Source organism: Varroa jacobsoni, unplaced genomic scaffold, assembly GCF_002532875.2.
Source record: "Varroa jacobsoni isolate VJ856 unplaced genomic scaffold, vjacob_1.0 scaffold_252, whole genome shotgun sequence".
NCBI classification, from domain to species: domain Eukaryota; kingdom Metazoa; phylum Arthropoda; class Arachnida; order Mesostigmata; family Varroidae; genus Varroa; species Varroa jacobsoni.
In genome coordinates, this window is record NW_019213154.1 from 93,260 (window position 1) to 109,500 (window position 16,241).

Sequence of the window (16,241 nt, forward strand, 5' to 3'; positions counted from 1 at the left end):
TAGTGACCATGACCCTTCGTGATCACAGGGACCGAATGATAAGATAGAATTGGTTTTGATTCGTAATGAATTGATTTGATCGGCTTAGAGATGTAGCTGACAACAGGCTTCTTCACGTAGTGCGTTGACACAACGGGCTTCTTGATGTAGGAGACGTGGGCGACTTTATGGTGCGAGATGTGGTAATGGTCATGACCATGGTCTCCGAAACCTCCATAGCCTCCGCAACTGACTCCAGTAGCCAAAATCAAATATACAGCGGCGACGGCAAAAGTGAACACGGCTGAGGGCGTAATACCAAACATTTTCTGGAGACTGTTGGAGCCGTCTGCTAGCTAGCTATAGATAGGCAAAGCTGAATGCAAATGGTTGGAGGAGAAATACAGATGCTGGTCTGATATCTTACTGTAGATCCAGATGGTTTTATAGAGGCACTTCTCAAGCGAATTTCGTTCACTCGCTCAGTTTGAACAGGTCTCTATCGGGTAGCTTTCCGTTGGATTAACGTCGGATGCAGGGTTTTAGGCGCAGTGTTCGCTTTGGCTAAGTAACGTGACCACGTAAAATAATACGCGCGTTAGTCGCTTGACCATAGATTACGGTGAGTGACTACAATTATAGAAACCGACGAATTTTTTTTAGAATAATTCTGATGTCAGCTGAGAGGTAAACACTTTCAAAAATCTTAACCACCACGACGTATTTTTCTGGAAGGCCAAAGGTTATATTTTACTGAACAATTGGTTTAATTGATGATAATAAGGGTCTGCATAATGCATTTGCCCTTAACCTCCAAAAAAAAATGTAAGAGCTTTTGTTGTGACCTTTCTAAAAAATTGTAACGCATATAATGAAGTATAGTATTATACATGTTCTTAAAACTGTGTACTGTTAATACATTTGTAGGTAAAATTTCGGTAGAGGATCCAGGGTAAGATTGGACTTCTTCAATATGATATTTATTTTCGTCTGTCTTCAATTCAATCAAGGAAAAATCTGAAAATACTATTTTTCGAAGCAATGCGACTTCTAGATTCGATCTGTAAAAAGAAAAATGGGAATCGAAAAGTCATGCTTTTCGTAGACAGTATTGCGTATGACTGAGTTAATATATCGAACCCTGAAATTGAAGCGTATAGAGAATCACTGAGTCCACATGAAGACCGAATACACGTACCATAGGACCAGCTACTAATTCTATTCTAGAAATAATTTCACTCACTTCACTGAAGACTTCAAGCGTTTAAAAAACAGCCTTCTTCTCGAAACCAACCCAATAAAGAGGATCATTTTGGTAAGATACGTTTTGTTCTATGTAGAAGAATATAAAGTATATTTTGCGTTTAACCGTGTGTAAGTATGGTTTGTCGGAGCTTAGTCATAATTGGGAGATAATAGGTTATTGGTCAAACACATCTAATATGCATCGTCGTAATGAGGGGGTTGAATTAAAATTTGTTCTTAAACGATTCAATCTACGTAGTTTCTACGCTTTACCCGAACGGAACTAGCCTTATCTGTTGGCTTATGTGTATATCTATAAATCTTCGGGTGTGGTCTACATGCTGTTATTCTATTAGTTGAAGGCTCTTCGTGGTGACGACTAATGCGGAACTCAGTTAAGTTACGTAGTAAGTAGACTGATTTGGCCGGTTAAAAGTTTCTTCATATAGTGAATTAACGCTGTCCGCTGTGGGGTATGAACGCAACAATAATTTTGGAAGCGACCGTAAGGCACCTAAAGGACTGGCTTGTTATAGGCATTCCTCTAAGTATACGTAATGGCAATACATGGTTTACGTATCGTTTTGTTGCTATACATCCTGCTAAAGCACTTCCTCCAGTCATAGTTCGACAATATGCCGTTGTATTTTCCATCATCATAAACTGCTTCTATCTAAAACAGATGTAATCCTAACAATTTTGTATCTATATATTTTGCACACTAGTATTTCGATAAGCTATTCAGGACTAAGTTCATGCTTTGTTTGGCTTATATGCTGCAGTCCGGTTGTGTAGATCATGGTCGACAAATTTCGTTGGTGGAAGTTCGTAGAATTCAGGTGGAACGTTATATGCCGCGGAACACAACACGCGCTGTACGTTCTGGATATCTTAGAGAAGTAGCCGGCAATGACACCTAGATTCTTACATTCTGGGGCTTGATATCTGTGATACCTATGCTATACCATTGTTTCAAATTTCCATTTCCAAGGCGTAAAGCGGCACGTTCTTCAGTGGATACTGGGAGGTCACACTTTTCACATTTCCAAGGCGAGCTAAGTATTGCTGAACAATAGATTTCCTACATGAACTATAACGTATATTTCTCATCATCCGTATTTTTATTTGCGTAGTGCCTTCGGGACATCTAAACGTTACACAAGCAATCCTAAAAGTTTACCATTTACACAACTAATGTTACTATAGGTAATTCGAAATATGGAAAGCTTTGAGTTAAGCTATCAAAAAGCATTCAAAACCAAAGAGCAAAACAAGTACTGGGGATTACGAGTGCGTATAGCGTTCGGAACTATACTTCTCTAACGCAAAGCACTAAGGCCTATTGCGTACGATTGCCTAGTACTGTATCTTAATATATAAATGAATAGCGTGTCCTATGTCAATCCGTCTGCACTGGCACTTTTCTATGCTTAAGTTATATGCTTATAATATTTGTTAAGAGTTTGCACGGATTGGCGATGCTTGCCGCTTATAAATGGGGTCTGTTTATAGTTCTCTTTGTGGACGAAGCAGGCAATAGCGTACCTAAAGATTTCTCGTAGAATCCTTTTTCTAGCGATCTTCGAAAAATCCATTAAAATGGCGTGCAAACTGATAGTCCGAACACTTTAATCATGATAGATGGCAGTCCGTCCGCGTATTTTCAACTATAATTTCTTCAGATGCTGCTAGAAGAAGTGAAGAGACGTCAACACGAAATATAACATGGAGTTTTCTGGGGTAACGGACGGACTCGTTCGATTTCGCTGCCAATTTTTCCTGATTATCGGATATGTCCTTTTAATAAAATTCTTCATGATTTTGATTTCTGCCTTATCTTCTGTAGTAATGTTCCGTCGGCTTGGTGTACTGTACTTATGGAACCCTACATTACGATCGTCCTATCCATTTTTTACGCTGCGCAGTATAGAGCGTTCCCTCGTGACACGTTATCTTAGCGATTTCTTATTTTTAGTCTTTGTAAGTGGTGGATGCAGTTCTGTGAATTGCTCAAATATAGAAAGCATCTGAATCTATGTATAGAATTTCCTTATTAGAACTCGTAGATACGCTATCAGTCGATTATACACAACATTCAAATTCGAAGAACTTCCGAAGAATAAAATCTGAATAAATCAGAATCTGTCTGGTTTAGGATTGATTTCATTGTGGCGAGTTCTCCGTTAGTAGGAGCAAATTTTACAATCTAACGATGTGATCTTCTAATTCTTTGTGATTCTTCGAAAATATCGGATTTAACCTACTTCAAGGGAATAAGTAATCGTTATAGAACAGAGCGTTCAGTATTAGAAGCAGTGCTTCGGTTCGAGCGACTTCAGCGCAGAATTCTCTTTCAAGAATTTTCTTTAAGATATTATTTTTTAAAAACACTCTGTCGGGTATTTTCTTTCGTTGTCTGTAGTCGTTTCAGATTGAAACTTTCCAACGTTTCATTGCCGTTATATATATACTGCGTTAGTGCACTGCAGAGCCAGTTCCCTAGTTAGCCAACTAGCGGGTAGTAGACTGGTGTCAATCGTCTCGTTCTATCCGGAAAAGTACCGGCTGTGATGAAAAAGCGCTAGCCCTAATCTCACCACCTTCGGATATTCATTGATTAACAAAACTGGTACACCTTCATCTCGCAAAGATCTGACCTTTCTATGGACCTTGGAAGTTACCTGCACCGCTTAATTCACTGTAGCATGCGCTATTTTTGAGAACCCATGACTTCAAAATAAATGCTGTTTATTTTCTTCTCGTTTCAGACTCTGTCCTTTATAGTGGAGCTGGCGTTCAGGTAAGTATGATAAGAGGATCCTTGTAGTAATAGTGTCTGTTAACTGGGTAGGTGGTCATTATGTAGGTTTAACTAGGGACGTTTAGGTAGTCCTACTGGTAAGGAGGATTTTGCAATCTGACCGTTTCGAAGCGAACTGCGGTTGGGAGATTTTCCTCTTGGTAGAACATTACAAATTACGTTGTCGTAGTTCACACCTAATATGCCAACATTATATTTGGCCTCATTCTCACGGGTTTCGAACCGCACTCGGGCTGGATTCTCCATAAGTTGTTAGACAATTGCTTGTTACACTTCTGCATATTCTCGTTATAGTCTCCTTAAGTTAAACTATTAGCCAATATGTTTAGTGGCCTTGATACGAATCGGCTCTCCGTACGTCTTATCTTAGGTTTGTCATTAGTTTTTAGTTAGCGCTGGCAAAGCCGAAGCTTAACATGAGGGGCCGAAGTGGTGGGCGAGCACGTTATTGTTGTCTACGTAGAAAAGAACTAAGCACTGTGTCTCATAGAACGTTCTTACACAGCTCAATTTTCAATGGCGCAAGCGTAGACGTAAGCAAAAACGACCAGCTGGTATAAAAAAGTAAGGGGCCAAACCTTGCAACGTTTTTGAGCTAATGCTAAATAGTGTACGGGAGCGCTTTATCTATGTAAAGTTTGATCAGCAGAAACTGGTTGCTTTGAGGCAGGCTATGCCAAGTAACTGTTTGGAACCCATAAGAACATTTAAATTCGACAAAACTTCCAGTGGCTTTATAGTGGATGCTTCAGCTAACAATAATATTATGAAAGATTTGTTCAGGTAATCAATTCTGCAGCCGATAAGCAAAGACACTCATGTTTCAGGGTGACCTCAGTGATTAGAGTCTGACCGGCAGAACCCTATATAATTCTGGTTTCTTTAACTACCTTTGGCAACTGAGCGGTTTCTGTATTGTTACTTTCTTTAATTCAGTGGGACATAACTCACGTAAGTCTTTGTCTTTCTCTCTTTTTCTATACACAAGAACCAATCTGCCAGAAAAATTTCAACGATAATTTTTTGAAATTTCATGGGATTCGATTCTACAATTTCAGTATATAAAAAACCACTCGTGAGTGCGTAAACCTGACAAAATATGCATTCATCATATACATTTTACTTACACCCTAGGAGCGATGCTAACTATACACAGCTGAAAAAATTGTTTTTTTTTTTGTAGCTCGGAAAGCATATCATATTGTAAGTAGCAGCCTTTTTAACCGTTATCACCTGTTTTCCGTCATTCATTTTCTATGTTCAGAGGCCGTTTGTGTAGGGACGTGACAGGTTTGGAAGCGAACGTAATTTACCTGACCAGTTCCGCCACGTAGCTAACAATAAGCTTCTAAAAGTGTGTTGACACAATAAGGGTAATGACGTGTATAGTTCCGCCATTTTGACATGCGACATGTTGTAATCTCCGTATTCCAGCCTTAAGTTGACCGTTTTATTGTTTCCAAAATCTCCGTTATAAACTTCGGGTGCGTCGGCACAATGTACACAGCTGTCAAACGACCTCTATGAGAACTAAACATGACCTCGATGGATAGATTCATTGGTAAGCGTATTCAGCAACAGCAGCGCTCTTCTGAAAATGTCCTTCGTCTTCACTGCAATGCGTAGTCAAATAGGGCTCACATTACGTTAAGGGTTGTTTTCTAGCGGTAGATTATCATCAGCCTCGAAATAAATAACGATGCTTAGGACGTGCGCTCCCGCTATACGTATTTCGTCGCCCGAGTTCGAACGTTCTGCTTCGTTCGGAAGGTTATCTATGGCGGCAGCAGCAGCGCCAATATTAGTAGTGGCGGCAGTACTTAACAGGCTGGCCGTCTTGCCGCCCAAAACGTTAGAGCATTTTTATCCTAACCACCCGTTACAGCATGCGTCAGTGAATTGCAACAGCGCGCCATAGGTGGCAAAAAAACAGCGGCGGCGGGAGAAACAACATTGCCGTCACAACTATCAAAAACGACGCTGAATGATAATAAATCTATCAAGGGATAAAGCGGCGGAGTGTCGGTCAAATCGACGGTGCTTGGCGTTGGTCGATCCTGTAATTCCAGACCAACCATTTTGAAAATTATTCTGTCTATGACATTCAGAATCAGACACGAATAAAACTACCTGCGCTATGATAGTTTAAGTTAGAAGCAAACAAGCCCAAAAAGGTCGATGCTACGACAAATAGTCCGCTATGTAAGTCCAGCACACGGATTCAATTCCAACACGTTCAACCCTTGTGTAGGTACGCGTGCGAGACTCAGGCCACTCATAAATCCGATACGGGGTTAGTTCAGTGATATAGACAAAAATAGCTCGTCCTATTTTTGCCACGGCGATAACAGCTGGGGTAAGCACTAAACTACCACCGAAATTTCTTATTAAGCTTGTGCACCCCTCAATACGATTTCGCCTACAGTTGAGCCGCGAATATATTGGATTTGGATTTTTTATTGTGGATCTGTATTAAGGAAATTGAGAATTATAACTGTTTTTGTTTGGTAACGTTTGGTAGCGAGAGATAATGTAAGTCTTAGGATAGAACAATAAAAAGAGTGTGTAACGGAGTTTATTTATGCCGCTATTGTGAAAGTCTGGGATACGACAGTCAATCTCCTTCCTGTAAGGAAATTTTGAATTCATATTGTGATTTGAATAATTACTGAGTAGTTACCGCAAAAAACTTGAAATAATAGTCCGTCGAAGCAACATCTGGTGAATATAGTGGATCGCAAGGCCTGCACTCAAATAGCTGCCTTCTCCACCGTGATACTTGAGGTTTAAGGTCAGGTCAATATTGTTGTACAGTGGAAAGAATTCAGCTTTGCTTACTGATCATTGATGCCTAACGTCAAGCATGTTCATTATTTCTGGCCGTAGTTGACCGTACACCTAGGCCGTGACAGAACTTCTGAAGTTGTAGTTAACTCGCAATAGACTACCCGACAACATAGGCTTTCGAAGCTGAACATTTGGTTTAGGCCGATGTCACGCCGGTTCAGCTGTATCCATCCATTGATGCTGCCGTCTTAAAATCCATTTCTAATAGCAAGTCATTATTCTAGGCAAAAATGGCTTTCAAAAGTGGCGTATAGCGACAGAACAGAGAGAAGGAGGCATCTCTGTCCTTGTTTTTGATTTCGTCCAAGTTTATCACCGTTTATTACCCTATTCGTTTGAACGAAGTGAATAGGTAAAGTGTTTTACATGTATCAAATTTAAGTGTTAGTTTCCGTGCATTTGGTAATAGGTCAACTTCCAGTACAGCTCTCGACATCGCAGGGTGTCTGCCACGAGATTAATTTCCTTTTTAAAATTGTCCTGAACAAATGATTCACGACGCTGTTAGTCGATTCTTCAATGAATGATATTTTTATGAGCCAACCTCTTCAGCAGTCGTAGTTCGTGAAAATCACCCAAATTTTTTTAGTTTCCATTGCGACCTGCTTGCTAAAAGCTCAAGTGACGATATCTGGGTTAATAGCCCGAAATTTTAAAGAATATACGGGCATTTTGACAGCAAAAACAAATGTGCCGTAAAATGTTTTAGAACAGTGCTATCTAAGAGTATGAGGTGTTTCATATTCTACGATTCGACACCTGGTCTACCTGGGCGAAATTGGTTCCGCAAGAGTAATTAAAGACATAGTTAAAAGAAACCGAGGTTTAATCAATAGGAAACAGACAATGAAGCTCCAGTTAGGCGTCATCAGTATCTCGGGCTCGCATCTAAAAGATTCTGATAGTTTTCATTTATTTAAAAAAAAAAAGACGAAGCCATCAGAAGCACGTCGAGACACTGCAAACGAAACGTAAATTGACATTAGCTGGCACTAATTTCGTAGTGCTCTGCTGAGGTCTGGGATACGTGCTCTCGGGAGTTCGGTATCGGCGTTGCCAGACACATTTGTTTTGGTAAGTGTATGTATCCAAAATAATTAAAAGTACATAATGGGTAACCAGCCAAACAGCTCTGCACAAGAATTGTCTACGCATCCAGTTGGGATTGTTTCCATTAGTACACTGGCAGAGAGTACAACGAGCTGTAGGTATCATTGGTAAATGGAAACTTAAACCAAAAGACCTTGTACTCAAGGGAAAGTACTGCTGTCGCTGGTAAATTTCTTTAAAGATGCTTGTTTACAATAACGAGATATCCTAGCACTTTTTACTGAGCTTTCTTGTTAGTGAGGCTTCGCTAATTATTAAATTCCAAAATACTGTCCACGAATCAACATCATAACATTGTTTGATGCTAAGCTGAAATATTAACGGACTATGCGTGGAATATTAGTAACTAAATATATTAGCCTGAACAGTTCCTTTTTATGACTTACCTTATACATATTTCATAGGTGTCATTAATTTTTACAGCAAACTTACAAGGTTTTTAGATAAAAAAAAAAAAAAAGAATTACTTCAAATGTGCATATTTGGTTATTAGTTTTGTAGTAAAAAAAATGTAGTTTTCTCTTTTTTTCTGGCTGACATGAATTTCTTATCAAAGGAACCCGATCCTTGCTCGTAATCAATTAAGTAGCCCATTTTTCGACTACTGCAACCAATTCGAAAGGTCTACGCCTTTCAGGTGTTAACAGAAAGGAAATATCGTCCGTTTAAACTGGGTCGGGACATTGGATTGCGACGGAAGAAGCTTCAAGGCTCTACCATGATGAAACGTCTAATAATGCTGTTGGACGTGAAACTCGAAACATGGAGGACTCTATAGGGCTTGAAAGCTGGGTGCTACAAATGCTGAGAGTGGTCACAGGCGTAAATGGGTAAAAGTTGTTTATTAGGGGATATAACGTACTCGAGGTTGTCGCTTATGCTTGCCGATAGTATTTTCGGATTGTTATTATTTCGGATGTTAAATACATGCTTTATATACCGCCAAATAAAAGATTAAGTCCACATCGTAGCTCAGACATCATACTCGTTGCTATTGACTGGCTGACTTTGATAAGTATCGCCGTAAGGTTTTGGGTTCGCCCTATGAGCTCCATCTGAACGTTTTAGTTCAATAGAATCGTATTACACGCCTCATTGACTTCTATGCTAGCACAAAACGATTTTGTAAAAATTGCCATATGCGTAACAAATGGTCCTCTTAATTAAGAAGATTTTTATTTCGTAAGAAATACTAACTGTTCAACCTTTAATAGGGAGACTAGTATCGTATACAAACGGATTGACATCTATGAGAACCTTCGAAATGACAACAATCATATCTTGGTTCTTTATTCTCTAAGGTACGTTTCATGAGTCAGGATCACAAGCGCAATTAGTAAATGTAAGACCAACCCGTCGGCTTTCTGATGTAAGGCAAACCTATTAGGAAGTGAAAAATCCAGATCTGCTATTCTGACCATGACTTCAGTGAGGTATATACCGTAGCGAGGTATAATATAGCAACGCTACAACATATTCGTGTACGTATTGTTTATGATGAGGCAAGCATCTGGTACAAATTACCATGGCAATTTGCATATAAATTACAGTGTTTTCATTCATAAAAGCTTTGATGACGTGACGAAAAGCTTCTTAAAGCTACCATGTATTTATTAATTATTTAATATTATTTACTAATCTAACGATCATTATTGACAAGCATCGATTTTTTGGCATTCCTGGTTATTGTTATAATTATAAATTATCGAAAAAACTCTCCGACTACCTGTCAGTAAGAACTGTAACCCTATAATAATATACTATAAAACTATAGTATAATGGTAAAAAATGAGGAATATCAACTCGTATAGATTTTTTTTAGCATAAAACAGTAAATTACAGTGAGCTTTACCAAGCGTGTTCTTACGGCTATGGTCTGCAAAATAGGCGGAGCAGATTGAGCAGATTTCAGTGAACTCGGGGCAAAACTAAGAACCGGTTTTTCACGCAATGGGTCGTAACAACCGGCTTCTTCACATATGATACCGTGGTCATTTTGTGGTACGAGCTGGAATAATGGCTTCCGCGGCCATAGCCGTATTCGTGGTACCGCCAAGTCCACAACCGCTACTGTCCCTCACTGGACTCCGAAAGTCACCAAAGCAAATACCCCACAAAGGCAATTGTCGAGTCTAAGAATTCACTTTGGTTGCAGCCGCTCCATTTAAGTTGTGTGTGTTGACTATTTTATATATTCCATGCCGATTGGCTGTTGCAAGTTTGTATACGCGAAATTATCGTCTCGAGTCGTAGCGTGGAGAAAGAAAGAATCAATCACAACCCGATTCTTTTAATTCGAAATTAAAACACGCTTGTCACCAACGCAACGCTTGAAATCGTCGAATTCATCAGTGGGTTACCTGCACGAGCAAAATGGATTTGGGTATCTACAACTAAGTCTATCGTAGATTTCTGTCGTTCCGAAAATCAGCAGAGCTTACGGATCGATCTGCGATTCGTTTCAGCAGTATAAAAGCTTGCTAGCTATTTCCCTATTAGCTAGTTGTTCATTTAAAAAAGTCCCTATAGAAGCACATGGACGTATAATCTGTAGGATCATACATGTGTATCGAATACTAAACTATGATCTAATATTTTTCTTGTTCAGCATCCCATCAGATGGCCGGATTCCAGCTCGAAACGAAGCGTGTGTTTCGCTTGTCTTCAAACCTAGACTACTACACGTCCCTACGTTCAGCAAACAAAACACATTGTCTATTGCGCTATCCTGGGCATTGAGATTCATGGCTTAGGGCTATGCTTCAATCACTTTCACCTTTCTGATGCCCAAGATGCTATTTCCACATAGGCTTAAGGAATTTCACCGACATCTTATCAACAGACATTTTAATATTAAGCACTCTACTTAAATCCGCCCGTAGCAAATATTTAGGATGAATTTTCAGAGCTTGACTATTGCCTTCGAAACCTTCGTGACGTATTAGTCCGTGTCGGCCTCTGAAATTCAGTGCAGGCAGGATGGTGGCAACGAATACGGCAATAGACACAGAAGCCACGATACCGTATTATGTGCAGAAGCCGGTTGTGACGACCCATTACGTGTAGAACCCAGTTGTGACGGCCCATTACGTGACACACAACGTTTCTGTTGTCTGTATCTCCGCGTATCCGTATGAAACAACTTCAAAATTGGTCGAGGAACGGATTAGGTCCACTATAAAAAATTATCCTAAATAAAGCATAATATTGAATCTAAGCAATAGATGCTATCGCGTTGAAATTGTTTAATTATTTTTTGATTATTTGATTGATCTGTTCGCCTTGCCTAAATTCATTGGGCTGGGGGTATAATCCGAAATATGCATTTTTCAAAAATATAAATTATTTTATCATTTCTAACAAAGATAGATCAGTTTAGTACTACTACTTCTTCTAATATATATAATATACCGATCCAAATATCGATGATCATTGATTGGACGACTAATTGCAAAAATTCTCTATTCACGTGCAGAAAAGCTAAAAATTCTAGATTATGAATATCTGTGGCCGTATAATAGTCACATAGGTTTGCTTGTCTAAACTAACTCAAATGAACTGTCCCTGACCGAAAGGCCTACTAAAGTAAGCCTTAAATGCAACCATTCTTACACATTAAACTGTCGGCATTTTGAATAACAGCCCGCAGTCAGGCCTTCTTCTTTTCCTGCTTCATTCTTAGGACACAGGGGTCACATAAATGAAAGATGGCTTTTCGATCGGCCTTGATTCACTAAGTGGATTTTATAAGTAGGTAAGTGTTTTCATCGAAGTTCAGCGGGTCAAACTGCTTAAAACAAGTTGCTTTGTGTGTACTTTAGTTCTAGAAGTACACCGTCACCGCTGCCATATTTGAGTTCCTCGTTCCATATGAAATAATATACAATAAAATGTTCACAAAATGTGATACAAACACGTATTTAAAACAATAAAGTTGTTCGCACACAAGATTAGTTTGCTTTATTTCATGCTCGTATTGACTGAAATCGGCGCCGTACACCCCTCATGCAAGACGTTTGCATGAAAATTTTACCGCAAACATGAAACTTCATGAACTGTTTCCTTAGAATTGTATATATAGTCGTAGCACTTTATTGTCTAACTACAATCATTCGGTAAAATAAAATGGTCGGATGGCACCTAATCTATCAGATTCCAAAAAGGCGCTCAAATTTCGAGCGTCAAGTTAAACCAGTCCTGGCCAAAATAGCGAAAGAATACTGCTTTTCGCGTATAAGGAGGCGAAGGGATTGGAAAACAAACATATTTAAAGATTCTGCTTCATTTAACGCTGCTTGGAAAGCTCGCAAAAAAAAGGCCCAAAAAATACAGCCACATTTCTTTTTTGCGATAAAAGGGGTAACAGGTCCATAACTGATACCCATGAGTCGCATATTTTTATCTAATTGTGGCGGTAAGATTTTCCGGAGCACATTTTGTTTACTAATCTTTAATCACTATATATATATATACATATATATATTATATATTAACTGGTGCTCGGTTGATAAATTGTTGAAGATTATTTATGTGAACCTTTGATTACCCTCCAGCCGGGAAGTTAAAGTTCCGTTAAAGACCAGAGCATATTGAAATCAGGATACGAATCGGATCATAAGGTAAACGGTGCAACATTGTTCTATACGCTTATTTTGCCAAAAGTTATTACTATTTATTTGTACGTATTTCGTAAGCATCATAATTGTTACTTTATTTGTGTCCTTACGTGTGGTTATACGCTGACTCATAAACACTGCTGAACTTGATTCTCTTAACTAGCAAGATCCCTTTTCCTAACTAAGTCGACAAACTTTTGATAATTTAAAGTCAACTTTTCCAATAGAAATTCTTGTGTTTCGGCCCACTATGGCCCAGCTTTACAAGACTTTGCCCATCCTCCAGAATAACGTATTACAATCGAAAGAACAGCATAAAGGCGAGACGACGACGTCGTCATGGGGAAATAGCAGGATGTTCCATTTTATTCAGTATATGAAGGAAAACTTCGGTCAATGTTGGCTGGTTTAGGCGTCCACTGAAAATTGCCAATGAAAACTCACCACAGTGTTAGCAAAGGCTTTGTTTATCCAGTCTTCCTAGTCAATAGCGAAAAACACTGCGTCTTGTAGCAAACTGCACGTTGTTCAATTGTGCCATGCAGACGCCATTTTTTCTAACGGAATGCGTAAGAGTTTAGTCGAACAAAACTCGGTGTCCTGCTTGTGGGTTTGATCGGCCATAAAAAAACAAGTGAGTCAGGTCTCTCCCGTGTCGCGCGGACAAGAGTTTGAATCCCGGTCGATGTTTCGCCTACGCAAAACATATCAATGTTTCCTTTTCTGCATATGAAAGCGCGCAAGCTGGACCAGTATGTATGATTTCGGTGCATTTGACACGACGTCAACCGAACTGACTAGCTACCCCTTAAACTTATAAATGAACTCATTTGTGTTTTCGGTTATTCGTCTTACAGCAGCAGCAGCCGCAGCCGTTCCATGCCTGCTGGTGGCGTCCGGAATTCAATGCGGGGGTCACGGAGGCTGGGATTTGGGCAATCACGGTTATGAAGGACACGATGATTACTATTATATCACGCACCATAAAGTCGCCAAAGTGTCCTATGCGAAGACTCCCTTTGTATCCACGCACGACCTGAAGAAGCCTGTGATCAGCTACATTTCGAAGCCGGCTAAATCGGTCCATTTTGTCCCCGTACATTCCATACCAGTCATCAAGAAAGCAACTCATCATTCGAACGAGCATGGCTGGTAAACGCCCTCGACAATCGTCCTAGTTTCCTTTCATGGTCAAAATCTTTGTAGTATATCATGCTATGGAGCATGTATAATAAATCCGTAATTCGTAAACTTGTTGATCCGTTATTGACGACTTTCTTTTTTAAAAAAAGCAAGTGAGAGCAGAAAACGATTTCGTTGTTTGGATCGTGAGAACCGTCACATACGTGTGTCACTTCTTAAATATGATTTCTTTGATTATTAGTAGCGATTACTCAGTACTAGTGAGTGGTTTTTAGGCAACAGCTTATACTTTATACCATATGGCAGTATATACGGTTACCGGTACGGTAATTAGTTGAAGATGAATCCCTTTTAAGTGTAAACTAAATAGCTTTAAGTATCTGTTGCTAGATAGGTACAGCTGTGTTACCCTCGTCGTAAGTCGTTTTTCTAACAAACTGGTGAACATAGATTCAGGCGACTTGCAAAAATTGACCAGTTACAATTGCTTTTCATCAGTAAACTTTTCCCAGTCATATTTCAGTCTCGATATCGGCTGCGTTCCCATACAACATTTACAGGTAACACACCGTTTAAGCTTGCGTTCTGTTCGTTCAGTCCCATTGAGGCTCTTTTTTCTATCTGTCTATATGTATCTATCTAGTTAGTACCTTTCTATAATTAGAGATCGCTGCTGCTATCGAAAGGTACGATCTCGTACCCGAAAATATCAGTAGAATCTGTTTAATGGCCGCTGTTTCGTCCTAGGAACGCGTATTCATCCTTGATTGAAGTAACGATTATTTATAATTTCAAGAATATCATTGGCTCTTCCCGGCCTCCTCGCAAATTACTCGCGGAACGGAACTTACAATGAGCTGGGGCGAAACATTTTTCGAAGTAGCTTGCCTATTTGTACAAGTGATTATTAAATACTACTAAATATTATTAAATACTATTGTCCTTCAAAATTTAGGTCACAGCAATGGGGCGATGTATTTAATGATAGCTTTTATATTCAGAATGTCATTTCCGTTTATAGACAGAAGGACCCAGCGTAACATATAACTGAGAACGATCGCTACCGAACTACTATTTTCCATTGAATAGATAAATAAAAATAGACGCTGAGAAAGCTAGACGCCCAAATTAGCCGCTCAGCGCCAAGGCGTTTGGCTTACAGAAAAAGCGACGGCACATCTTATCGTTCTTGACAAAGCCTTATAGGAATAGCTACAGCACGTTGGATATCGGACGCAATAGTTTGAGGATTAAAAATAATAATGTTTCCATAATTCATAATGGTTTAAGCATTGTCCTGCGCAAGGGCGTGGACAATGCCTTGCCAACAGATCAGGAGAGAAGGAGGCCTCTGCACGAGAATACCGCGCGGAGTCTTGCCACTGAGCTAAGACCGTACAGAAAAAGTTAAAACCCTGACCGAGCGAGAGAAGGAGTCAGGAAATGGTCCCATAAAAAGATAGCAATTGGTAAACACGGCTACAGTCATTCGCCGAGCGCAGAGTATAACTAGCGCTTGAATCAGACAAGTGATTCACGGTTTCTAAGAGAAGAATCTGACTAAACTCAAGATGGTTTCATTCGTGGCGACTCTTCGTTTTGGAGCATTCGCTGTCACCCTCTGTATTCTGTTTTCTATGTCTGGAGTTCAGTGCGGAGGCCACGGTTGGGATCTCGGTGGTTATGCCGGCCATGGGGACCATTATGACATCTCACACCATAAGGTCGCCAAAATCTCGTATGTGAAAACGCCAATAGTTTCAACTCATTACGTTAAAAAGCCTGTGGTTAGCTACATCTCGAAACCGGTTAAATCAGTTCACTATGTGAAGAAGCCTATTGTATCACTTCACTCGGTGCCTGTAATCACAAAGACCAGCCACCACTCGTACGGACATGGCTGGTGAAATACCACACACTTCTGAACCCCCTGAATTACCTAAAATGTTATATTCTCACTGTAACATATCATTTGATAGAGAATCGGTCGTATAATAAAATCATATGTAACCTTTATCCTTTCTAGTTCAATACAAAGTTGATGCCGAGGTAGTGAATACCAACATTCAATGGAGATAACGTACTATGACTAAGTGCGCCCGTTACGGACGATTTAACTAATAATTTTTCGCCATTTTCACGAGCCAAACTAGAAGCCATTTTTGGGCCAGTCAGAATTATGGGGCACAGGGTTCGAAACCATGCTACACCTAGGTAACATCATATAGTAGTCATATAGCAAGAAATGTTTGTTTAGTCTTAACGAATACATTAGAAAAAAAAAATAAATTCGTGAATATAGCATCAATACATCTAATAGAGAGAGGCCTTATGAATTCTCTCATCTTCCGACTCCCACACGAAGATATTCCCAATGCATTCAACTGGATGGTCACTTGCTCACGATAATTGCGAAATCGCATGACGGCAGCTTGCTATCTCAAAAGCTTCACTAGTGACCACCGAATCTTGAAAATACA

At 39.6% G+C, this 16,241-nt stretch overlaps 1 protein-coding gene across 8 annotated transcripts; it reads left to right on the forward strand.

The window, feature by feature from the left end:
• Window positions 1-304: 304 nt before the first annotated feature.
• Window positions 305-13,884, forward strand: LOC147753752 (uncharacterized). Of its 8 annotated transcripts, none has more exons than XM_086967523.1 (4): window positions 305-601; window positions 3,993-4,024; window positions 8,640-8,832; window positions 13,476-13,884. In XM_086967523.1, the coding sequence occupies exons 3-4, from the start codon at window positions 8,829-8,831 to the stop codon at window positions 13,772-13,774; spliced, it is 303 nt and encodes a 100-aa protein (XP_086823649.1). In that variant the 5' UTR covers window positions 305-601; window positions 3,993-4,024; window positions 8,640-8,828; the 3' UTR covers window positions 13,775-13,884. The 8 variants fall into 8 exon arrangements, 5 of the variants coding, with proteins under 5 accessions (XP_086823649.1, XP_086823646.1, XP_086823648.1 ...); XR_015310206.1 differs by lacking the exons at window positions 305-601; window positions 3,993-4,024 and adding exons at window positions 6,149-6,247; window positions 11,685-11,756; XR_015310205.1 differs by lacking the exons at window positions 305-601; window positions 3,993-4,024; window positions 13,476-13,884 and adding exons at window positions 6,149-6,247; window positions 9,304-9,483; window positions 10,611-11,229.
• Window positions 13,885-16,241: the final 2,357 nt, after the last annotated feature.